The sequence below is a fragment of the Oculina patagonica genome, chromosome 8 (genome assembly GCF_052425735.1).
Source record: "Oculina patagonica isolate OP01 chromosome 8, crgOcupat, whole genome shotgun sequence".
Classification (NCBI taxonomy): Eukaryota; Metazoa; Cnidaria; class Anthozoa; order Scleractinia; family Oculinidae; genus Oculina; species Oculina patagonica.
Window position 1 is genome coordinate 102764 of NC_135765.1, and position 26164 is coordinate 128927.

Below are 26164 nucleotides of genomic sequence, written 5' to 3' on the forward strand. Positions count from 1 at the left end.
GACATTTTCGCTTTAACGTTCTTTTCCATTTTTTGTTTTTAAAAAAGTTCTGTAAGTTAAAACGAATTCTTATTTGTATTTTACATCTCGAAGGGAACATTTTACCTGTTGGGTGACTATTCAAAGTGTAAACACGCATTAAGGTCAACTCTAGTCTTCTAGACACATTCGATTGCGAATACTCAATTTCTTTTCTCAAAAAACATCAATTATAATCATTTCTTCGGGCATGAAGGCGTATTTTGCGGGCTAAAATGGAGAATTCAGCGGGCTAAAATATATTTTAGCCCGCTGCCGTGGACCAATCAGTAACAAGAAAATAACAAAGCCAGCCAATCAGAACTGAAAACCATTCAACTGTTCGCGCCGTTTTCTTTCTGGCTGGGTCGCTGGCTGGCACAAGCTGGCATCACTTCAAGCTCCGTTTTAATAATTTGAGTCGAGACGCTTTCATCTGCAATTGTAAACTGTTTTTGAGCTTTATAACGACAAAATGTTTGAAGGACTGAACGGGGGAAGCAAATTCTCAGTCTTCTCAGCTAGATGAAGAGGAATTACAGAAACTCAAAGAAGAATCCAGACGGCGAAGTGAATGTAAGTTTGTCTTCGACGAGCGGAACTCCTGGGAACTCGCTCAGTTGAATTTCAGGCACATTCCAGACTGCCAGTTCAGTTAACAGCACAATTAATTTATCACTTCTAAATGAGGACTATTTCTTTGCGGCCGATAGAATATTGTAAGTTCCTTTTTAAGCAAAGATTGTTTTGAGTAATTTTGCGGTTTTCTGCCGAGTTTTTTAAACTTTTGAACCCGGTTTTCAATCAGGGATCAGAAATAAACGCCGACTCGCAACGGCAGTGTTCAAGATATCGCTTACCTGTTTTTGATTCCTTAACTAAATGCCCTTTGAATTTATTATATATAAAAATAGAAATAGAGTTGATGTTTTTGGGCGTAAATATGTTTTTGGTCCTTCTCAGTGCTCATTTTTGCACCTCTAAGCCAGCGGCTCGGGCTAAAATGAGCCCGAGTCGGGCCATCATCAACCCGCGAACATCAACTCTATTGTTTAAATAATTAACAAATATTCACCGAAGTGGAGGTGAATGGTGGTGGATATTCACCGAGCCGCAAAGCGGCGAGGTTAATATCCACCACATTCACCGACACTGAGGCGAATAATTGTTTTAGTATATACCACACAAGTTGAATAACTAACGGACTAAAACATCACTTTTGGTAAACAAAGCGACGCACGAAGGCAGTTTGTTTCTCTTTAGCTGCTTGGAGGTAAATAGTACTTTGCTAATCACCTCCGAGTTAACCAATCATCGCGGGCGAAAAGCACTATTCACTTGTGTGGTATATATTAAATTATATTATTATCACTAGAGCCTTTTGTTATAGTCTTCGAAAATTTCTGAATTCATCCGAAATGGTAATCCCATTAAATGACTTACCAATTATTTTCATTCCCATTCTGTAGTTATTCGACAGACATGCAGTCTGGAGAGAGCTGTTGGCGATGGCTTGTTTGTGCATTTGCTTTCCTGGCTCAGTTTTTGTTGGGTGGTTTCACTAACTGTGGAGGAGTAATATATGCGGCAGTGCTAGATGAATTCAACTCCAGCAGGGGAGATGCAGGTATGAAAAAATGTTTAACGACTAAATATTGAGCTGGACTCAAGAAGTGTTTGCTTACTTTTCTTATTTTAATTTATTGATACTACGAAACGTCTGACTCATGAAGGGCTCTGGATGCTGAATTCTCAGTTATCATTTAAATTCGAGTCAGTTTTTTTTTAAAAATTTTGAAGTCGTTACAGGTTTTTTTTATGAATTTAAAAATTTTTTGGAAAAATTTTTTAAATTTTATGTTTTTGTTGTTGTTGGTTAAAAGTTATAAGACTTTTTTCAGCTGTCAGGTAATTGCAATGTACCAGTTAGTAAACGACTCGGTTGAACCGCTACATTCCTCGGAAGACCTGGTGAAATCATTGGAAATATTCGAGTGATTTTCGGCAATCCGAGAAAAGCCTCGAAATTCTTCAAACATCATCGGAGGTCTTCGTCAGATAAAAGTCGGAACATCTTGGATGATCTTCATTAATTCTTATTCGACTATACAACCCGTGATGATGGTATGAATTCGTTTTTCACGGCTAATCACACTGTTATAACTTTCCCACTGTCGTACTGTTTGGTCAAAATAGGCTATGTGGTGCACCTCTAACAGAAAACTATCATGCGATAATCTCTGGGTCAGAGTGATTATGTCCGGCTTATTAGAGGAACGCCTACTTGGCATTGCCCTGGACCAATAAGAATCACTGAAACCTTCAGTATAATATTTTGGTGATGAATGTCTGCAGAAAAATGTATGGAGGATTATAACACTGATGAATTACTACTGGGGCAGCCTGAGGACAGTAGTACTTACTAATTGTTCAGATTTAATGTAGAATTTTGGGTAACGCTTGTTATGTCGTGTGGTCTAGTAGTGGTAGATATGCATATGTAGTAAACTTATATAAACACGGTATCTCCATTCAGGTATGTTACGTTTTAAAATAGATAAAAAAACCTTAATTGTACTAAGTAACAATCTAACCACTGTAATAAAAAGAGAAACTGCTTTACAAGGATCGAAATCGGAAAATGATCCAATACGTTTTGAATATATTTAAATGCGCTCGCGAAGCGCGAGAAGATTTCGTGTGCGAAGTGCGTGTCGAAATGGCTGGAAAACAAACAGTTCTGCGCCTAACGCGCGCGTCGCGATCACTCTTTTTTACCTCGCGCGTCTAACACGCAAGTCCCGCGCACCCTTAGCCTAATTTAAAAATGAACGACTTGGAGCAAGCAAGTCTAGTTTCACGTCACTGGCAATATTTCTAGCCCTAGCTCTGCACGTAAAGTCCTGCGTTTATCGTATTTTTGTAGTTAATTTGAAATTGATGTTTCGTTTTCATCAACAGCTTGGATTGCCTCTCTTCCTGGTTCAGTTTTGTATGTTACTGCCCCACTAAGCACGTCACTGTGCCAGCGATATGGTTGCCGTGCGATGACCATCACAAGCGCACTCATATGCATTCTCGCCATGGTGTTGTCTTCATTCTATTCCAGTCTCTATCATTTGTACTTGACCCATGGCGTTATCTGGGGCCTGGGCGTGTCGCTGGGTTACTTTCCTACATTTGTGATTATATCGAAGTATTTCAAAACGCGACTTTCCCTGGCCAATGGGATTGTAACATGTGGCGGCTCAGTTGGGACATTGGCATTGAGTCCTCTTACACAATGGCTTTTCAAGAGATTTGGATTATCTTCTTCTTTCCGAATTCTAGGCGCAGCCCACTCAATTCCTTTCGCTTGTGCGATGATCTATCGTCCCGTAAAAGACATGGCAGTGCCCTCGCAGATAGCTAAGAAGAGGATAAAGTATTTCGATTGGACTATTTTGAAGAACCCAGGTTTTCTTACTTATATGGTTGCTTTAAGTTTCATGATGTTGGGATACTTGGTACCTTATGTTCATTTGGTGAGTTTTCTTTTTTCTTGAGGTAGCTTTGGTGACTAATGTAATTTTAATTAATGTTTTAATGTCTGAACTCAAAATCCAGAGTTCAAGCCTCGGTAGACAAATTTGTTCTCGAGCCTCTCTCTCCATCAAGGGTGTAAACAATGCTTGAGCCACTTGGCAAAAATACTGTTTTGTTATCTGCAATAGCTACTAATTTCCTAGCAACAAATCTGCTAGTCACAAGTCCTGGAGTGAAAAGACTTTGTTTTTATGACCAAAAATGTATTGTTATGTATTGCGGATAACAGCAGGGTTTTACTGCAGGACGGTATCTCCTTGCCCTCATTTTCTTTCGAAATTTCGATGCGTCGGGTGAATTCTCTCCCCAGTCGTACTCGTAGTTTTCGCGCTCTCCCCAGATTTTTTTCGGAAGCCGTTTTTCGTTCAACAAACTCGCGCTAAAATTTGGACTGTTTTGCAGATTACATCAGCAGTGGCAACCTTGTTTACAGGGTGTCTCTTCTTAAGGTGGGGTTGTCTGTTGAATGTGGTAGATCTCATGAATCTCAAATTGACAAAACATGACGGAACAAAAACAGATAAATGTTGTTTCTGACAAATGAGCTTGCGAAGAAGGCTGAAACTACTATTTTGCCGGCACGGGATACAACACGGCCTGGGCACCAGGCCGGTGAATATGGGGGTTAGCCCCCTAAATAACTTATTTGTCTTTAGCTGTGTGCTTGTCTGTTGTGTAGTGGAGGCAAAATAGTAAACTGAAACAGTTACAAAAAAGGCAAAGAGAGTGTGAACTAAATAAAGACGCTGGGCGAATATCGTGATCGTAAGTTGGCTCCAAATCACTGTAAAGTGTAGCAGTCTGAAATGTCGGTCGTCACCCGCCATCAGCCGGAAGCCCGGGTGTTACGCTGAAAGCGAGATCGAGACGACTGACATTTCAGGATACTGTTGTAAAGGAAAATACGGTATTTACCCACTGTGGAATGGATAGGCCTAGTACTGATATAAGGACGGAACCCACTGTTTACAACTGTTATTTGTTTGTCCGATAGGTCAAAATGGCAGAGGACTTCGGAGCCCCGAAAACTGAAGCTGCATTACTTATTAGCTACTTAGCGGTCGGGTCAAGTATCGGACGTTTGATGTTTGGTAAAATAGCGGACTATAAACAGGGCAACAGGTTTTACATCTGGCAAACCGGCTTACTAGGAATAAGTGTATCATCCACACTGGTTACCTTAGCTAGTTCCTACAAATGGCTCGTGGTCTACGCATTTACATTCGGATTATTTGAGGGTGGTCACATAACGTTAAACCCAGTGTTGATTCGCGACATCGTGGGCGCAGAAAAATTTCCCTATGGCTTGGGAATGACATTTTTTGCGATGTCATTTACAAGAAGTGCAGGACCACCAATTGCTGGTTGGATCTACGACAGTTTCCATAGTTACTACGCAGCGTTTCTATACACAGGACTTGCATTTTTTGTAGGGAGCTGCATTGTGTTTATAGTTCCATTACTCATTGAGAAGAGCCATAAACCAGACTCATGTGATGAGTTGAAAATAAAAGAAACTTCCGTGTAGATGAAGAGAGTGTCCAAAGACAGCACGTACCTATTCAGTTTTTCTTTGTACGTGTAAGTGTCACGATTGATTGACAGACAGATAGACAGACAGACAGACAGACAGACAGAAAGGCAGGAGATAGGCCGTAGGTAGACAGTGGACAGACAGACAGACAGACAGACAGATATTAGTATCATTATCATCACCACCTCCACCACCGACTTCCTCACCATCAAGTTTATTTATTATAGGTTGCGTAACCTTCATTTGGTAAGTTTATTTGGTATGTTAGCTTTATTAGCGGGGCGTGGACAAATATATTGTATTCCCTTTATTTATATTCATTCGACTCCCATGTCCGCCGTACCTCTTGACCCTCAAAAATAAATCCCCAATGAGAAGGCATACATGTTTGTTTTGTCAAATAATTTCAGAAGTTAGCTTATTGATCGTAGTAAATGTTATAGGCGAATTGGTTACTGATAAATAATTTATATTCATTATGACATAGAAGATAGGGAGAAAGTAAAGTTAGACAAAATCATCCACAATAGAACAGGTCTCTACTAGTGTAAATGCACCATTGTATCTCGAAAAAGGTCTTCCCACATTGTCGTGTCCTTAATTAAAGTTTTATTTCGAATTGATTCTATTGTTAGTAATGCAACCGTGGAAAGTTGGGTATAGTAATGAGGGTTTGAGAGAGCATCTGGAGTGAGGTGTGGGTAGGAATGTCATGGGCTTTCTTCGACTGGATGTTTTCCTCGACAGCGAAAAAACGAACTAAAGTTGGGTTGAATTGTTTGTTTGTGTCAATTTTATCAGATATTTCTTTCAAGTAAACTTGAGCGGACTTGTTGCGGTCGACAATCTCGTTGTCTTTAATTTCATGAGAATATGAGGAAATTTCCTCTATTTTAATTCTGTCCCCTTGTTAGATATTTTACATGTATATTAAGTAGTTATCCTCTTGGCATTACCCCTCGCTACGGACCGATAAAAGGCTTATTTTTAAATTGGTGATGATTCTTCAACGGAACAGAAATACACTGAAGAAAAATTTGTTAATCGGCCGCCTTGTTTTAAGTTAACGATGGCATGTACTAGTTTCTTGAAAGCAAAGCAAGTTCATTGTTGGTTTGTTTGGACGGCAAGTTGGCATATTTATTCTTCTTTAACAGCTTACAACTCTTGAACAGGTACTACTGCCACTACTCAGATTTCAGTGAATAACTAACCTTCTTTAATAGCAGTTTCGTAGACACTATTGGGTTTTTCATCAAAATTTTAAAGAGCAGTTCTTAACAGATTTAACTTAACAATACGTTAGACAACTTACAGCTCATGCGACTAAAGCAATCGCCAGGATCGTGGGAACGATCCCATATTCGTGAGAAGCTGTCCAAGTTGAAGCTCACATAATATACCAAGCTAAGGTTGTTAAAGAGAAATTCAGAGACACGTTCATAATTTGAGCACTTTATCGCATAACGCAAAAAAACCTTGAGCTACAGAATACACTTTGTTCCGAGAAGGGCTAACGCTCGAAATTTTCAGCTTTTCCAAATTCGGAACGAAGGTAAAACTAATTACTTTGTTTAAAATTTGAGAACTACTTACTTTTCAGAGCGAGCGCAACTCACAAAGTAGAAATTTAATCACACAAAGTACACCAACGTTTTGCTTCTAAGCATATTTAAACTTTCAACTAAAGGGCAAATAAGATTAAGCTTTGTCTGACACTTGACTTGAGCTCTTGACTTGCTGTTAACCTCTAAATCCTAAAAAATGAGACAATCTTATATTAAAGCAAGCTACAGAAATAAATGAATAAATAAAAATTTTCTTTTGATAAAAGTCAAGAGCTTAAACAATGGGAGAAATCTGCTAACTGCAGATGTTGGCGTTCATCAGCGTCATCTACTAGTGTCCACTGTTGTTGGTCACCCTTCGTGCCACCAGTAACAGTGTGCATATCAAGTAAGAGATTGCCTTCTTTGAATAAATGAAAATCTAAAGAGAAAACCAGTGATTCCTATTTTATAGTAGGGTGTGTGAAATGCAGGAAGCTGGGCCGGATTGCTAGAAAGAAAACTAGAATTAAGAAAAGGCGTACCACAGTTGATTGAGCAGTCTTTGACGCATGTTAGCATTTTTGAAATCCACTATACACAAATAAAAGTTAAAAGATCTGTTTTACTCCTGAAATGTTGTCTTTTATTTAACATTCTCGTGAACTTACTTTATGCGATAAACAAAGTTGGTAAGAGCTCCTCCTATTCCATCCTTGCAATTGCTTTCTTCAGCTTTTTCGTATGTCTCGTATGCCTTACCCAATGTACCATCCGTCCAGCACTCGCCATAATTTTGCAACGCAAAATACTCAATCTTCATATCACGTGCAACAAATGCGCATTGCATAATGGTATCTTTAGGATCTTCAGTATTTCTCTGAGCCAAAAAAGACGCGTATCTATTCTTCAAGAGCCTCCTGGCACCTTTATTTTCCTTGTAGCACCCAACAGCACTGAACTGAGGGGGCGCCTCTAAAAATAAAACGATAAAGAAAATACGTTGGCCTGTACCTCGTGTACACCTGTAGCACCTGACTTTTTGAGACAATTTACCTCAGATGTTATTTTAAGAGAAAAAATATCGCTTTGGAATCGGTGCAGAAATGAAAAAAAAAATTAACAAAATGTGCAAAAAATGATCGCTGTATGGGCGACAATGTTTGTCTTTTCAACCTTTTGCGTGCGCTGAGACTGAGCACTCCATAGCCATTTTCATTCACCTATCTGGTCTTGCACTCACAGTTCCTGGACTATTATTGGGCCATAACAACGTCTGTATAATTTCATTACCTCTTAATTTATCTTTTATAAACTGACATGACGGAATGACAACAGATCACCAGCTCCAGACAACGTGCCTTTTTTGTGGTCTCCATAAAATGTAATTAAATGACTTGGTCGGGGAATGTTCATCAGAAAAAAAGCTAAGGATGTGTTAGTAGAGTACTGTTGTGACGAATTCGTTTCTTCTTTTTTTTTAAAAAAAAATGTCATCGCTGAAATTAAACTCCTTACCAAAGGTATAAGCATACATAGCGCCCCCACGTCCAATTCCATGATCACACTTGTCAGCTCCCGCCCCTCCCTTCTCATAGTAACGTTGACTGGCATCCTTCCCCGAAAGACATAATCCGTAATTTCCAAGAGCAAAAAGTTTATATCCTTTGTCAAACGCTAGCTCGGCGCACTTCTTCACTGTGGCGTCTGGTGCCTTCCAGTCAACCTCTTTCTTGAAGTCGCCAAGGACTGTGAGGCTACTAGAGTATTTGAAGCAGGCGATGTGTCTGAACGAAGGGACTGAGAAATAAGAATAACGTTTTATTAATTTAGCGCCAAACTAGAATATCAATTCCTCTTAGAGGCATTGTTATAAATTGTCATCACAATACAGTACTTACAAGAGTCTAATCCACTACTTTCTTTGTTCATGCTACCTCCTTGACAGGCTTAATATTTATAGAACAGATGGGGATAAAAAGTTTCATGTTATAATGTTCGTATCATTTCCCGAGAAATGGCCAAGTATGAAATATTTTGATACATTACATATCTACAAAATTCCTTTCCTAGCTAACCTGAGAATTCTAGAAATAAAATTATTCATCTTCAGCCACCTCCACTTCGGTGAATAGTTGTTTAATATTACAATCCACACGCTGCTTTTTGACTTATAACCACCCCTCAGTTTACCTTGGCAGTTTATTCCACTAAAGTCGCCAGTGCACTTGCAGTGGTATTTTGTAATATCCTTGACATCGTTACTGCAAGCTGCTCTATTCAAACAGGGTTTGCTATCACATGGAAATGTTTGAACTGGATAATAAAATACAATAAACAGAATTTGATCATTTTGTTTCGATGTAATATATCCACATGTGTGGGAGGTGTTTTATGAACCTTTTTCAAGAAAAAAAAGCAACATTTGCAGGTGCGATAGAAATAACTTTCTTATAATCAAAGTCTCTTCGAGATACCGACTTTTTTGCATGAATTATGAGTCGAAGGTTTATCCTGTGCATTGTTCTTCGAACTTATCATTACAGTTGCTTTGCAGTTTAGTTGAACAATTTCCTATCTTCGCAGAGGAAATGCAGCCATATAATGACTATAATTTTGTCAAAAATGGCTCGTACGCACCGGGTATTAATACACATATTCCTCAACATTACACAAATAAACAGTGCAAATTTCACCGAGATCTGACAATTCTATACTTTAAAATTGCAAGGACCTTTCGAGGCAGTCGATTACGGCAGCGAAATTAGCAAATGAAACAGCAAAATATGCGTTCGACGCTTTGTTTTTGCGACGCCATATTTGAATTGCTATAGGTAGACCGCTGTTCAATGTGTTCAAGGCCGTATCGTTACGATTGCTCCACGAAAAAGCACGAAAAAAATACGGATATTTCCGACTACTGTCGGAGAAAACATTGCGAAACAAATCGATACACTCAAGCTGCGTTTTGTCTGGGCTCTGCGAGGGTCGGATATCAAGACAGCTTCTTCGTGGGCTTAAGAAGGATTAAACAAAAGCCATATATACAGTGAATGCTTTCGAATTATAATTGAAGATGAAATACGAAAGAATTTTGCTGTCTTTGACTGAAATTCCACTCGAACTGCGTAGATACGATCGCGTGTTGTAAAGCCGATTCATGCAACATTGCTGTCAACGCGAGGTCACGTCCCTAACGACCTAGGCTGATTACGAAATAGAATGGCGCTTGTAGCGACCAAATTTGGCCTAATTTTTAACCGCTCCTAAGCTAAAAGAAGCCCCCAACTCTTGCATTTGTTTTAACTTCAATAATATCTTTGAAAAGAGCGAGTTTTTTGGTATAGTTTATTTTTGACGTTTGTAATTTTTGAAAGATGTAAGTGCTAGTGATTATTTATTCGTGTTTTAGCATTAGTTACGCAATCCCTTGTTTGTGCGACTCTTTTTATAGATCGCCATTCAGACACACGTGCGTTGAGATAGGAAAGCTGACATGTCACTTTTAAAATTGTTATATAACGTTTGTAAATGTGACAAGTCACGTTTTTTCCACAAGATCGCAAGTGATCACCCACGGAAAGAAATCCCTTGAGAAATTAAAACAGTCCCTTGAGAAATTAAAAAAGTCCCTTGAGAGTAGACAAGAATGTGGTTCCAAATTTTGCCCCACATAACTGCTATTCTCCTACTTTCGCTTGTAAACAAGCAAAAAAGTCGAAAAAAGGGATCTTTCCTAAAAGAAACTTTTTTGCTATTTTTGGACAAAAAGAAAGAAGAAAAATATGTTACCAGTTTAATTTGGCACCGCGCTTTGTTTCTTACCTTCGCAATTTTTACCACTGAACATTTCTTGACATTCACATGTGTACAGCAGAGGATCATTCTTGTTCACAACACAAAACCCATTGTTTTGGCAAGGATCATTATCACAACCAGTAGGATAGGAATACGAAGGCTGCAGACGATATACGAAGTTTGCCAATTCTTCACCAACTCCATTAACGCAATTTTCTGATTTTCCGTACTTGTTGTAGGTGTTGGCCATGTTCTCACTAGTCCAACATTCCACTTCATTCTGCACAGCAAAGTACTCGTAACCCATGTCTCGAGCCAAAGTAGAGCAGTACACAACGGTTGCTTTGGGATCTAAATTGCTGTGGAAACTGGCGTATTTATCTGTCAACAGCTTTTCTTTCTTGACTTTTTCCACGAAACAACCTTGAGCTACGGATTTTGGTACATGTTCTAAAAACAAGCATTACATTTTTTTTAAATCCATCTATTAGGTAACTGCCATGAAGATTAAAGCGCTCGGGGCGCTTATTTACTTTTGGTAGCATAAGGGAGAGCGCTTATATAAAGGGCGCTCATGAAGATAGAGGGGTTCGCATAATCACAACACCATTCAATTGTTAATTACACTCGATATCGTGTTATCACTTGTCTAGCCAGTCTCTTCTGTCTATATTATGAATGTCACTTTCGCTGCTGGGCGCTTATTAGAAGGAATGGGCTAAATCGAATCATAATGGTATATGTTATTCAATTAGACAATATGTGATAGAACAACGAACAGTCAAATTTAAAAAAAATAGTTGGATAATTGCTTGATCGAATGGGACTTAACAGTAGTAGTGCAATACTTGTTGTTAGTAGTTGCTAAATAGTCGTGCTTATTTACTCACCAAAGGTATACACTTCAATTGAAGACTTGCTTCCTATGCCGCTTTTACATTTCTCTGGGCTGGTACCTGATTTCGCGTAGTATTCTTTTTCAGCACGTTCGCTCGATAAGCAATTGCCATTAACGCCAAGAGCAAAATGTCTGTAGCCCTTCTGAAATGCAAGCTCACCGCATTCATATATATACGTTTTTGCTTTAGCTGGATCAAAATCCTTTTTATGTTCGGCAAGAACATCCTTCAAACCTGATTTCGGTGTCCCGAAACAACCAATTTCGGTAAACGATGTTACTGAAAGAAAAGAAAGAACATGAAAAAAGAACACGAATTTTAGACCAGTAGAAATCAAGGAGTATCGTTAATCGGGTGACTACATGATTGTCTCAGGACAGCCTTTATAATTTACTGTAAATCGCCAGTTAGTATCACTTCATGATAATTTGATGATCTGATACAAATATATCTGCGCATGCAGCATAGGGAAATGTCCTCTCGTTCCTGTCACGCCACTCAGATAGATACCTAGTTTGATTTTTCGGTCCAATTAAGGTCTCCATTCATGTTCTCTTTATTACCTTGGCAATTCTTTCCAAAATAACCGTCCGGACAATCGCAGTGGTACACAGATATGTCAGTTTCATCATTTCTACAGGTTGCGCCATTAACACAGGGTTTGGCATCGCAGGGAAATATTTGAACTGTGAACAAAATTAAAAAAAAATGCCAATAAGTCAGCATTTCCTCTAACCCATGATATACAAAAATGGTATCGATGTCTTCCAATTCTAAGGGTTGCGGGAGTACCGCGGGTACTTATCTCTGGCTTTCATAGCCAGTTATAGCTCTAAATGACAAGGAATATCTGCAGCTTCAGAATGGGACGCTTGTCCACCGCAGGCTGCTCTCAGCACCCTGCCAAAAGTCTCTGCCATTTCTATTTGAACACAGTTTGAACAATAGCAATTCCAAACTATCTTGACCAAGAAGGTAACAAGAGAACCGTAAAGTTCCGACACCATAACATCAGGTCACCATGGCTGAAGGAGTAAGGTACCTGCGTAACTTTAAATATACATACCAGATTACAATACTAACCTTCGCAGTTGGTTCCTTTAAACCAGTCTCCACAGCGACACTCGTATAACTCAGGATTCTTGGGATCACTGTGACAATATCCATCATTAAGACAAGGATCACTGTCACAGGCAGTTAGTTGCACTGTTAGGAAAATATACACTTTTTATAAACAATCCTACTAACAAAGTACACTATAGGAAGAAACGAAGAAAAATGTAAAGATCAATAAAAAGTTCTCTCACTAAGCAAGTGGCACATACATCTACCGCTTTATTCCCGGGATTATGTAATTCTATTCTATAACCTTTGGATGAATATCAGTGGATCGTCTAACAATCATTACCTTCACAGTTTTTCCCAGTGAACCACTTTTTACAATGGCAATGATACTCTGAGTTGTCGTTGGCGTCATTGCTACAGTTGGCTCCATTATCGCAAGGTTGTAAATCACAGGGGAAAATCTGTTCTGAAAGTAGAAGGAAATAGAAATATATATTATTATCTGAATTTTTTTTAAGTCAGCAAGTATTTTTTTAATTTCTACCTAGCCAACTCCTGAAAGACCTGTAATGTTAACAGAACTGATACAGGATTCAGCTAGAAGTAAAGAAAGAACAAACGGACGGACGGTTGATCTCTATTGGCTTCTTTTGTTTTTGTAATTTTATAAATCCAGTGACCTGAATGCCAAACCTTTCTGAGAACGATAAAAAACTGTTTCGACTCCGGCCTAGATAAGCTTTCATTTTTCTAAAAGCAGATGGTTCAAGCAGTTGGCAATAGTCAGTTGTTATTTTGAATTGTAATTAATAAAAGCAAGGAAATAGCAACGCGGGTATTGACTATGAATTGTTCAACCGCCCAGATACACTCTTTTTTTTATAAGAATATAGTTTTTCCGACCCAGGCTGAATATTCTTATTTTTCTGCCGATTTTAGCCTGAAAATATTCTTATGGGACTCTTATGAGCATTCTTAGAAAATACCGTTTGACATTCCGTTTTAGCAAGTATTGCAATTGGGTAATCAGTTTCAAGTGTTCGGGGTCCAGATCTGTATCGTGTTACATTGTGCATATGTACCATTGCCTTTCGTTGCAGCCTGGCCGTTTTGGCTTTAAACAAAGCATTCCTCGCAGAGATAAAGTGACGGAAATGAAAATACCTGATTTTGTTTCAACTAAAAATTATATTCTTTTCAAAATCTCAGCCTCGGGTTTATTCTTAAAATGTTCTTAAAAATTAGCAAATTTCAGCCTCGATATTCTTATAAACTAGATTCATATAAAATAAAAAGAGTGTAGCAGTAAATTTAGATTTGAGCCCTATTACCCGAGTGCCTTCTAAGCAGGCTTAAAGAGTGACATAGAGTGTAATCTAAAATTAACATTAAATGGACAGTGTGACTGACTTCTGTGTGACTCAGCTCAAATTGTATGTATTACGTTTGTTAAACATACTTTCACAGTTTGTGCCTTCAAACCAATCTTCACAGTAGCATTTGTACCAGGAGGGGTCCCTTTTGTCACTAAGGCAATATCCTCGGTCATTACACGGGTTTTCGTCGCACTTTGTCATCTTTACTGTGAAATAAACGTAAATGTTAATTTTGCAGTTACATAGCAAATTCATATCAACTCTGCCTTCTTGCTACACACACACACAAAAAAATATTTTCAAACTGAGCTTACTTTCACAATATCTTCCTGTCAGCCACGGTGCACAGAGACAGTTAAAATTTGCCGGATCATTGGGATCGTTAATACACGTGGCATGATTGTGACATGGACTACTGCTGCATGGAAGAATTTTGTCTGAAAACAAATGAAACAAGACAAAATCTTTTGATCTTAAAAGAATTTTGGTAGGAAACTCGTAAGAATCATGACATTTAACAGTCACCATAGTTTGCCCGTACTGTTTCAAATTTCCATTTTTGAAGACAGGAATGCTATACAATCGACAGTTATGTCTGCGCCCAGCTTAGATACCTTCAAAATGGCTCTTTTATGTTACTAACACACACATATAAGGTGGCGCTTTTGGCACAAATCGCGACAACTCGCTCGGCTCGCCATGGCTCGCCTCGCTCCTTGTCGCGATTAGTGACCAAAAGCGCCACCTTATATGTGTGTACAAAAATCGCGAGCGGCACCCAAAATCTATGCGGCTTGAGAGCTCACAAATCTCAAGCTCCATTGCTGTGCCAGAAAAAATTCCTATTGAACAAATGTTTTTCATTGGTATAAACGCCAACATGACTGCTGCAAGTTATTCGAAAGAAGTTTTGCAAGCACTCTTGAAGGAAATTCGCGGCTTTAAAGAAAATCCACAATGGAACAACAATTTTTTATTGGCCCAATCCGATTTCAATGAATGGCTACGAGTGTGGAAAATGACCATACCAGAAGGAAGCCGAATCAGCAAAGACCTTTTTGTCTTTCAAAAAAAAACAAAAGGAAAGTTTGTTTATTTGGTAGAGAATGAAATAAGAGATTTGAAAAGCGTAAAAGTAAGTTTTGAGATGAAAATAAAATTTACAAAAGAAAATTTTGAGACTGGTATAACACAAGAGATGGAGCATTATTTTAAAGAAAAAGAACCGCATGTTTTTAACGAAAATAATAAACAACAGATAAAACAAGATTTCGAGAGATTTATTGAAAGAGCAAAAGGTCAAATTGAGGCTTGGTCAGAGCGCGGCTCAGGCTGGGTTATTGAAAGAATAACCGCTCGCTATCAGCCATTGCGCGGAGGAACTTATTTGCCTCTCCCAGCCAATTTGGCAAAAAAGAAAGCAATAATCAACGTGCAAAACAGGGATAACGAATGTTTGAAGTGGGCTTTGAGAGCTGCACTTTTTCCTCCATGGGACGGAAAAAACCTTCAAAGAACAAGCAAATACCCGGCCAACGACGGAATTAACTACAGAGGCATCGATTTCCCCACACCTGTAAAACAGATTGACAAACTCGAGAGGCAAAACAGCAACCTCTCAATAAATGTGTTCGGCTGGGAAGACAATCGTGTGATTGTGCACAGAATAAGCAAAAAAGAAAAAACCATTCCTCGTATTTGCCTTATTTTGATTGAGTCAGGATTAATTCAGCACTACTGTTTTGTAAAAAGAGTAAGCGCGTTACTCTTTGATCAGAGCAAACATCAACATGCAAAACACTTTTGCATGATGTGTTTGACCGGTTTCACAAGAGCGGACTTGCTCGAGAACCATGAAAAACATTGCAATGGCATGAACGGCAGGCCAACAAGGATCGAGATGCCGGAAGAGGGGAAAAACACCCTTTCTTTCCAAAATCATCACAAACAGATGAGGGCGCCATACGTGATATATGCGGACTTTGAGGCTTTGGTCAGAAAGATTCAAGGATGCGAGCGTGGGCCAGAGAGCAAGCAAAAAAGCTACACTGAGAAAACAGAACAGCACGAGGCATGTGGTTTTGCTTACACAGTTGTAAGGAGTGACGGAAGAAATGAACGGCCAGTGGTTTACAGAGGTGAAAATGCTGTTGAAGTGTTTTTGAACTGTCTTCAAGAGGAAGAGAAAAAAATAAGAAATAGTTTGTCATCGCCAAAACCTCTTGTGATGACAGCAATAGATTGGGAAAAATTTAAAAATGCAACTGATTGCCATATTTGTGAAAAAAGTTTGATAAAAGATTACTTTTTAGACTCTTTACCTGTATGGATAAGTGAAACAGGTAGAGTATACACTTATGATGGGCAATGGCATAAAAAATGTTATTACAATGTAAAGAAAGAACACGACAGTTCGTTTCTCATTCTAAAAAGATTGACAGAAGAAGAGCACAAAGAAGCTGCAGAAGAACAAGATGACTGCTTATGCTGTGGACAACCTTTGCTTCAGCAAAACTTCAGAGATGCAGTTAAGGACCATTGCCACATAACAGGCAAGTTTCGAGGAGCCGCGCACAACGCATGCAACCTTAAAATGAGAATAAAACCAAAAACGGACCAAATACCAGTTGTATTTCACAACCTTAGGGGCTATGATGCACACCATTTAATGCAGGCGATGTCAAAGCTGTCTCAATCGACACAAAAAGAGGTGAAATGCGTAGCCAACAACATGGAGAAATACATAACATTTTCATTTGGCGGTCTGCGCTTTATTGACAGCTTGAACTTTCTACAAGGAAGCCTCGATTCACTTGTAAGCGCAACACCGAAAGAGTCATTGAAAATAACAAAATCTCTTTCTTCACAAAATTTTGAACTTCTTTTTAAAAAGGGAATTTACCCTTACGAATACATGGAATCGTGGGAAAGGCTTGACGAAACAAGTCTGCCAGACAAAGAAAAGTTTTACAGCAAGCTAAACGACGAGCACATAACAGACGAAGAGTACGATCACGCAAAGAGGGTATGGGAAGCTTTTGGATGCAAAACGCTTGGTGACTACCACGACCTATACGTGAAAACAGACGTGTCCCTGTTGGCTGACGTTTTCGAAAACTTCCGAAAAATCTGCCTTGAGCAGTACGGGTTGGATCCTGCGAATTATTACACGTCGCCTGGCCTTTCTTGGGACGCACTCTTGAAAAAGACAGGCGTGCAGCTTGAGCTCCTTACAGACTCAGAAATGCATCTATTTGTCGAAAGGGGAATAAGAGGAGGTATTTCCATGGTTAGCAAGAGATATGCAAAGGCAAACAATCCTTATGTTGAAGGCTATGACCCAAGCAAGCCAAAAAAATACATAATGTACCTTGATGCAAACAACCTTTATGGGTGGGCAATGAGCAAGCCACTGCCAAAAAGTGGTTTCAAATGGAAAAGAGTTATGCCGACTGAAAAAGAAATAATGAGAAAAAAGGAGTTTGCAAGAACTGGCTGGATATTGGAGGTAGACCTTGAATACCCCGCAGAACTTCATGAAGAGCACAACAGCTACCCATTGGCACCAGAGAAAAAGAAAATAAGCGAGGAACTTTATTCTGATTACCAAAAAAAATTAAAAGATAAGCTTGATCTGGACCCACCAGACAGCGAAAAGCTTGTTTTGACTCTTGAGGACAAAAGTAACTATGTTGTGCATTACCGAAACTTGCAGTTTTATCTTAAGCAGGGCATGAAACTAAAAAAAGTTCACAAAGTAATGGAGTTCGAACAAGAATGCTGGATGGAGCCGTACATCCGGATGAACACAGAATTCAGGAAAAAAGCGAAAAACGACTTTGAAATGAACTTTTACAAGCTCATGAATAACTCAGTTTTCGGAAAAACAATGGAAAACCTGCGTAACCGTGTTGACATAAAAATAGTGCGAAGCAATGAAACAAACAAAATACGAAAATTGATTGCAAGCCCATTGTACTCAAGGCATGTAATGTTTTCTAACGATCTGGTTGGAATAGACATGCGCAAAAGCAAGCTTATTCTTAATAAGCCTGTTTACACTGGGATGACTATCCTTGACAACAGCAAGATACTAATGTATGATTTCTTTTACAACCATCTGAAAAAGGTATACGGTCCGCGTTGCGAGCTCTTGTATACGGACACAGACAGCCTTTTGCTCGAGATCGAAACAGATGACATCTACGAAGACATGGAATGGAACAAAACTCTGTATGATACAAGCGACTACCCAAAAGAGCATCCACTCCATTCATACGAAAACAAAAAGGTCTTGGGAAAAATGAAAGACGAATGCGCAGGAACCCCCATATCAGAGTGTGTTTGTCTCAGACCGAAAATGTACTCAATAATTTATGGGGCGCAAACCGAAGACCAAAAAAAAAATCAAAAAATCGAAGGGTGTAAAAAAGAGCGTTGTAAAGAAGCAAATTGTACATGAACAGTATAAGGAAACGCTTTTTAGCGCTAAGCAGTTATGGCATGGAATGAACATACTTAGAAGCGTAGGACATGAGATTTACGGAATGCATCTCAACAAGGTCTCGCTGTCGCCTTTTGACTCAAAGCGATGGATAGCGGATGATGGGATACATACAAATGCTTACGGGTATAAGCTCAAAACTTTTATAGCTTTTTTAGGGTTCGCTTCGCGAAGGTGGTAACTGTGTATTTGGAGGAATAACGAGCAATTCTTCACGCACGAAGCCTCGCTTGGGGCCATCGTGCAAGTAATAAAGCACTGGCTGATCAGGTTTAGTAACAGACCTTTCAATGCTGTAGACTTTTAATGACCAAATCGGATCTGTAGCCCTTTTTACGCCGCCTTCCAGCTCGCCAGGTTGGTAAAGATAGCGCACATTAACGAGAGAGGGGAGCTTTTTTTCTTTTAAGCCAACAGGTCTTGTATATTTTGACGACGGTTTGGAAAAAACAGCCTTTTCTTTGATTGCGGCAGCTGGTTTCTTGCCAGTAAGACTTGTTACTTCGTTGTTCAGAGCTGTAACAACTTCGGGTAGCCTTTTAACCCACGCTGTCGACCTCTGGCCAGATGGCAGGGTCATCTCGACACCGTACTGATAACCAAACAGGCGCTCTGCCAGTGTTTGATTAAAACGTTCAACAATGGCTTGATCTCTGTGGATGTTAACACGCCCGCGCCTAATATAGGTTTTGTGATTTTCCATTTCTTTGGTAACAGCACCCATGAATTCGCGACCGGGGTCAACTTGCAGCATCTGTGGCCATTTTAGTGCACTTCGCCTGTAAATTGTCTGAAAACCTTTTGCAACCTCAGTTGAATCTTTGGAGGTCAAAGGCTCGGCCCCTTTGTAACGGCTGGCAACGTCAACAACAGTCAGAGCGTATTTGTAAACTTTTCGCCCTCGCGGCAGTTTGTCGTGTGGCAGAAAAAGAAGGTCCGCCTGGTGGACCGCGTTAGGAGTAGAAACATCGAATTTTGGGCGAGGAACGTATCGTGGTGCCGGAAGGTAGATCTGCCAAAGGGCCTGCTTAACTAGCCACTTTTTTGCAGCATCTTCGGAAACCTTGGCGGCCTCGGCTAATTTTTTTATCGCGGCAATTCCTTTCCAGTAGCCCTGGGGGCTATAGTAGACTTTCGAGATCTTTGCATCCATGCGTGTATACAATAAAAAAAGAAAAGTTTAAAGAAACCGAAAGGCAGCGTACCCAAGTGCAAGCGCGCCAGCACCAACGAACATAAGTTCACCTTGTTTCTGCTGCTCGCTTGGCTGATAAAAATCAGAAAACTTGGGCTCTTTCGGTAAAATAATTTGTTTGTCAGGATGTGCCTGGTTGTAGAGTTTGAAAGCGTAGTCAGTGTTAGTGAAGTTCTGTTTGGCCTGCTCTTTTATTTCCGCGTTGGTTTGTATCCAGTCGAGGAGCTTGGTGCGGTCGCGAGAGTATTTAGCGTAAGCGGCCTGGTAAGCCTCGAGAGCTTTGTCGTGTCTTTCTTTTTCTTTTAAAGCGGCGTCATCTCCGCCACCCAAAGCTCGAGCAAGGTAGTTGCCGCCAATGAAAGCAGCAGCGTTCAAGATAGCTCCGCCAGCCATAATCGCGATGCTTGCCATTGTGTGTCTTTGTTCTTATATTATGCGAATTTTTTTTAATTGGTGGGGAGGATTTTCTGGTCCTCGAGATATTGTTTTAGTGCAATACTGCCTGTCATGACGGCTGTGAACTTTACATAGTTCATAAAACTGCTGCTTGGGTCGGATGTGAAGTTTTCTTTCACAACTTTTTTGGCAGCCCAGCCGATTCCGGCGGCTAGACCTGTAATGGTGGCTGCATCCATGAGTGTTTTCACGAGTTTGTTGTCGGACATGACGGTAGAACTTAGTTCAGTATAAAATAAAAAAAAAACATTTAATTGAAAATTCATTGTTCCCCTTCTTCTTGAGCGCTTTCGCGCACTTTCACGAAAATATCTGGGTTTTTTGCAATCCAAACGATTGTTTTGACGCACTTTTCCGTGAAATTTATCCAAACCAAGCCAACCGTTGAAACTGCAGCAACGGTTAACATAAACTGTTGGATGTCAGGGACTTTCCACATTTTATTATAAAATGATGAAAAAATATTTAATTGAAAGTTTATTAATCCATCGGACGAATTCCTCTTTTTGGTTGCGGAATTTTCGATGATGCGCTGATTCGCTGCCGCTCTGCAGGAGCCTCTTGAGCTGGCTCTGGTTCTGGTGCCGTGCCTTTGGCTGGGTGGGTTTTGCTCTTGATAAAGGCTTTGATGTCTTCGCGTTTGACATAAGTTGTAATAATTGCAACGCCAATACTCATCAAAGAGATCCATTGATTTGTGCTTAGACCGCTGGATTCCGGCGGAGACTCGGTCGGAGCTGGTTCCGTTACGGGTGGAGTTACATTTCGCTTAGCAGCCGCAGATTTCTTTTCCTTTTCTTTTGCAATTATGGCAGCGGCCTCGACAGCAGCTTTTTTCTGTGCTTCACGAGCCTGTTTTGTTTTTTCAGCTGCAAGCTTGCCAGCAGCCACTCGCTTTGGATTTTTGGCAGGTTTTGTTGCAGGAGTTGTTGAAGTGACTTGTGGAACGTTTTCTTGAACAACTGCAGGTTCGCTCGGTATTTGTGTTTCAGGGTCCGCCATTTATTAGAAAAAATAATATATTTAAATGAAAAATGCTTAGCAAACTTTTTTGGTCAGCATTTAATGAGCATTGTTCAGTAATTACTTAGCATTTTCTTAGCATTGCTTAGTAATTTACTCAGGAAGATCTTTATGCTCGCTTTCTAGAGTCGCTTGTGGTGCTGTGCTGTAATCAATGTGCTTTGCCGTTATCAAAGCAACAGAAGCTGGAGCAAGAAACTTGCCGTATTTGAAAGACAAACCGCCGACAAGATTGGAAAGCTCGTTGTTGATGATGTAGTCATTTTTAAGCTCTTTTTGCAAAGCTTCAATATTTTTTAAGGGCACGAACAGACTTGCGGCTTTCGTAAAAAGAGTGAGCGCGCTGTCGATAAGATTTTCTGTGGTCTTGGCCCCAACATACGCTTCGTACCTCTTGAAGTACTTTTCGACGTCTTTCTCGGTCAAGCGCTTTACCTGCTCGTGAGTTAGCTGCACACCGATTGCTTCTTTAGACTTGCCTGTTGAAACAAGTCTTGCAAGCTGTTCACGTAAAGCTGGAATGTCAGGTCCCGCTGCTTGCATCTCTGACGGCATACTGCCTGGTTCAGGTTCAAGCAATTCCATTACGGACGTTTCCAACATAATTCGTTCACTTGCAGTGATATCAGTGGAATTTGCGAACGGGTCAGCCATTTATTACTCAAAAAAATATGTTCAATAAAAAAATTCTGTGCCGTAAGGGTGGCGATGAGAAATAACAAGATGCGAAAACTTATTTTTTTTTAGCTTTGAAATGACTTCTTTGTAATCTTCATGGGAAAGTTCGCCAGCGTAATCCTCAAAGATTGCCTTCGTGGTCTTGGCAGAGGGGGTGTAAAAGAAAACGATTGCAGCAACATTTTCACGGAATGAGGATGTAATGCTTGTCATTTTTTGAGTCAGCACCCACACGCTCAAACCTGCGTGGCGAGCAGAGAAAGCAAGATTTACTAACTCCCCCGTTCGACCTTTTACATCTTTCGAAGCAGCGCAGTCGTCGAGGATTATAAGCGTGTTCGCACCCTCAAAAAGAAATCTTGAAAGCTTTAACCAAGATTCAACCTCGTGCTGCTCACAAATGTAAACATAAAAGCGCGGATCTTCCTCAGCAAAGCGATAATAAGTCTTGTTGTGCGCGAAAGTCGGGCAGATGAGCACGATATAGTCAAACTTGCCTCGGAAAGGGCCACAAAGCTGATTGACCACGTACCTTGTTTTTCCTGAGTTTGTTGGTCCCACAATGAGGGCGTTGAAGGGAATATTGGAAGGATCCATGTCAGAACAGAACTTCGTTTGCGTTCGTATATTATAAAAGCACAGATTCTAACTGCCTGTTAATTATGTTCATCTGGGCGTCGCTGATTACGTAAATGTGGCAGTTCAAATTACCTGAGCCGCTTGTTTTCCTCTCTAGCTCAAGCTGGACACCGTCCTTTGTGTTCACAAGGCGCTTGCCGCTTCCGTGCATCGAGTGGTCAGCCATGGAACGCAGATCAATCAGAAGGCCGAACTTGTCTTCTGTGTAAAACTTTTGCAGGGTCATGTGCTGCGTTTTATTTTTTTCTTTCATGTAGAATCTTTTAACTTCTTCCCATATGTCCATTCCTTCGATGCCGTTGTTGTACAGCATGTTTGGCGAGCCGTTGACAGTGACGCTTACTTTTGTAAGGTCTGGGTTAATGTACTTTTCCGAGATCCTTGCACCTTTGGCATATTGCTCTATAAAAAGTAGCAAGATACCTTTTAGGGACCTCCTCTGAGGGTTGACCTTAAGATTCAGACGTGTGTCGGATCCTTTTGCAAAAGTAACAACTTCGGCACGCTGGATGTGGTCGTAAGCGAACTCTTTGCCGCCCGAGTAAGCGCTGAACGCCTCATCTGCAATTTCCTTGCTTCTTATCATCTCGTACTCCAGCTGGATGTTTGTCAGCTTGTATTTCAGTTTTGTCGGATCTGAGCCTCTGACAACATGTTCGGCTGCCGCGAGCTTCAGTTCGAACACAAGATCGTTGTATAGTGCCTGTGGATAAAATGCTCCGTGGTCAGTTAAAATCTGGTGTTCCAGGCGTATCCGGTATTTATTTCCATATAGCTCATTCAGCTTTTTTTCTGCGTCAACTCCTGAAGTTTTCTTATCGCCAGCATTTGAGCGAATTTTGTTGAGGTCCTCGCTTTGAATGCCCTCTGGCACCCTGTCGTCGCGCTCCTCCTGCGAAAGGAAAAAATCCTCAAATATTTTGTAGATGTCATAGCCAACCGTGTCCTGCACGACGGTGCCTTCGTACTTTACAACAAACTTGTCGACCAGAGCTCGGCTGACGTTGTCAACCAGAAAGTTGTTGGCATGGCCTCCGCTCAAGTCGATGTTGAAGCGCAGCGCCAGCGAGCCAGGCACAATGACCTCGTTTTCGTTCAACTTTGGCACTGAAACATACAACGTTTCCTCTGGATTGGCTTCAGTGCGGTCAAAAGTGATTCGTTTTACAGCGCGCTCGGCTTTCAGTGCGCCGAGCATTTTCTCCGTGCGTCCCGGTCGAAGGTTTTCTTGAACAGCAGCCATCTCTCGATTGGTTTTATTGTTAAATTGAAAAGTTTAATTTGAAAATATATATAAATTACGTGATGGCAACAGGTGGTGGTGATTTTGGATACGAGGACCCTGATTTGGACCGAGATCTTGACCACAACAGTGATAACGATGATGAAGAGGAACAAGAGGTCGACACAACCCGACCATTTCAGCCCGGGTTGATATCCACACCCAAACAAAAAGGTGAAGAATATGAAATGCAAACAATGCAGCACGAACAGAGCGGGCTGCCAGACACATCCTACGAAGAAACACCATTGTTACCTAATTATGTCGAAGACATAGAAGAAAGACTAAAAAATTTAAGAAGGAACACAAATACTTCATTATTGGACATAAGAAACGTTTCTACTAATGTTACGAGTGACATTTTATCACCTGAAGATCAAGAAAAAGAAATACAAAATGTAAAAGATTTTATAAAGAAAAGGTACCAAAAAGTGGATTTTGGAAAACTTGGGCCAATTCGTTTTTCATCAAAAAAACCAATGGAAATTGTTGTGGCAGGTCCAAAGGGTGGTGAAACAAAGATAGTATTAGATGACGGAAGCGGTTTGCGTTCTGATTTCTTAAACAAAACTTTCGTTAAAAAAGCACTTGGTCCAAAAACCGAAACTCTGATTTCACAGGAAAAAGAAAAAATACAAAATGAACGCAAAAGATTAAGAGATGCCGAAAAACAACTTAAAGAAAGACAAAAAATTGAATTTGAAAAAGAAAAAGCCGCCCAAGAAGCGCAAGATCTGAGAATCAGAATCGAGCGAACAAAAGCCAAGATGGATCAACTTGGGTCAAATGTTGAAAATGAATCAGAATTGCGCAGACTTAAGCAACTGAAAAAAAATCTTGAAAAGGATTTTGAAAACGCAAAAACAGAAGTTGCTGCTCTTGAAAAACAAGCTAAGCAGAAAGAGAAAGATCAAACACGAGTCGACCAACTCAGGGCAAGCATTTCAGAAAAAAATACTGAAATAAGCACAATGCAAGAAAGGCTTAACGAAACAAAAACTTTTGATGAACTTCGTGAGCAAGAAGATGAGCTCAAGCGCCAAAACGAGGAAGACAAAAAAGTTATTGAAGATGAAAATGCCTCACCATCTGAAAAACAAGCCGCGGAAGAAAGAGTTGCGGAAAGAACCGAGGAACTTGGACGTTTGCAAACACAGATTGCAGAAAGAGAAAGAGCGCTTCCACTTCGTGAGAGGATCAAAGAAATCTTCAAAAAAAATGGCGTGACAGTTACAGCGATCTTTCTTGCTGCTGGTGTCACGATTGGTGCTGTTATTGGGGCCATTACAAACTCTTTGAAGGCTACCGGCAAAGCTTTGGGAAAAGGCCTGAAAGATGTTGGCTCAAAGGTTGCATCAGCTCTGCCAGGGCTCATTGGCTCGATTGTGAGCTTTCTTTTCAAAACCGCGGGTCAAGCCATCGGTTTTCTTGCTGAACACACCTGGCTGCTTATCCTTGCTGTGGTTGCTTTTCTTGTTGAAAAATACATCAAAAAGAGACGTTAACGCATAAGGGCGTAGAGCAAAGCTGCAGCTCCAACCGCGCCAACAGCGACAGTTGCTTTGTTTATTTCGTGTGTATCATTGACTTCGACCTTCGTCGCTTTTGCGCTTTGCGCGCTTTCAGCTTTAGCACCTTCTGTGCTCACTGGTGCCGTAGTTTTTTTTGTGTCCCTTTGTGACTCCTTGTGTATAGGATTTGAAGGGTGGCTGTTTGGTGGGTTTACCTTTGATGGTCCTCCGGCCATCAGTTTAAGAGCTGCTTTTTTTGTTGATTTATTAACATCATTATTCAATCCTATTTTCATTCCTGCTACAGCCTGCTTCAGCTGATTGTTGTAGCCGACAACGCTTTCTGTGTTTATCACCATACTACCCGGCATCAGCCAGGCACCAGGGCAGACAGCAAGGTTAAGCCGAACCTTCGCTTCATCGATAGAAAGTTGGTATCTTTGAACTGACTTTGCCAGATCTGGTTGCCTTATAGCGTCTTCAACCAACACGAGGAACTCACTTTGAGCCTCCTTTGCGCGGCCGCCTGTGCCAAGTATGCTACTTCGAACGTTGACCTGCGAACCCAGAATACAGTAGACAAAAGCCTCTATCGACTGGTTTACTCTCGACAAACCTGCCTGAGTCAGCCCTTCTGCGGCGTTAGGACAAAACCAGTCTGCCTGTGCATATGCAGCGTCGTCTGGCTCGATATATTGAATTAAGTTACCCTTGCTTGCAGCTCCCCCTTCGTCCGAAAATTTATCGTAATCGGGGTATTTTGCTCCAGAATTTTTTGGTCCAATGTTAGTAAACCAGATATAAACATCACCAAGTCCGTGGTTTGCGCCTCTTGTGAAACGAAAATCGCTTGACGGGTCGACACCGAACTCAGCGCATATTCTTTTGTACGAAGCCACATCGTATTTGTTGTCGAACTCGCTAAACGTTGGGTCGCCAGGCAAGGCGCTTACGCTCTGAATTCCACCCATCTGAAACAATATTCGCCTGATTGTAAAATAAACGTGAAAAAGGTAAAAATTACGCACAACCGGTGGCAAACTGAGAGCTGAGT

General features: G+C 40.5%; 4 protein-coding genes across 4 annotated transcripts in view; 2 read left to right on the top strand and 2 right to left on the bottom strand.

The window, feature by feature from the left end:
• Positions 1–436: 436 nt before the first annotated feature.
• On the top strand, positions 437–5242 carry LOC144663526 (monocarboxylate transporter 10-like). The gene is made up of 4 exons (XM_078524497.1): positions 437–594; positions 1488–1645; positions 2980–3542; positions 4598–5242. Exons 2-4 carry the CDS (start codon positions 1501–1503, stop codon positions 5129–5131), a joined length of 1242 nt encoding a protein of 413 aa, XP_078380623.1. The 5' UTR covers positions 437–594; positions 1488–1500; the 3' UTR covers positions 5132–5242.
• Positions 5243–6252: 1010 nt separating this feature from the next.
• The window catches only part of LOC144662302 (A disintegrin and metalloproteinase with thrombospondin motifs 6-like), a 40912-nt gene continuing 21000 nt past the window's right edge, over positions 6253–26164 (bottom strand). Inside the window, exons 29-39 of the mRNA XM_078523086.1 lie at positions 14137–14259; positions 13906–14028; positions 12790–12912; positions 12465–12587; positions 11945–12067; positions 11373–11660; positions 10510–10932; positions 8878–9000; positions 8203–8484; positions 7356–7659; positions 6253–6894 (exon numbers count right to left, since the gene is read on the bottom strand). Coding sequence (XP_078379212.1) covers positions 6888–6894; positions 7356–7659; positions 8203–8484; positions 8878–9000; positions 10510–10932; positions 11373–11660; positions 11945–12067; positions 12465–12587; positions 12790–12912; positions 13906–14028; positions 14137–14259 — 2042 coding nt within the window. The 3' untranslated portion in view covers positions 6253–6887. The remainder of the gene's footprint in view (positions 6895–7355; positions 7660–8202; positions 8485–8877; positions 9001–10509; positions 10933–11372; positions 11661–11944; positions 12068–12464; positions 12588–12789; positions 12913–13905; positions 14029–14136; positions 14260–26164) is intronic.
• On the top strand, positions 14610–21259 carry LOC144662941 (uncharacterized). Its single transcript, XM_078523872.1, has 3 exons — positions 14610–14688; positions 15223–16374; positions 21177–21259. The coding sequence occupies exons 1-3, from the start codon at positions 14610–14612 to the stop codon at positions 21257–21259; spliced, it is 1314 nt and encodes a 437-aa protein (XP_078379998.1).
• Positions 22307–23560, bottom strand: LOC144662942 (uncharacterized). The gene has a single exon (XM_078523873.1). It carries the CDS (start codon positions 23558–23560, stop codon positions 22307–22309), a length of 1254 nt encoding a protein of 417 aa, XP_078379999.1.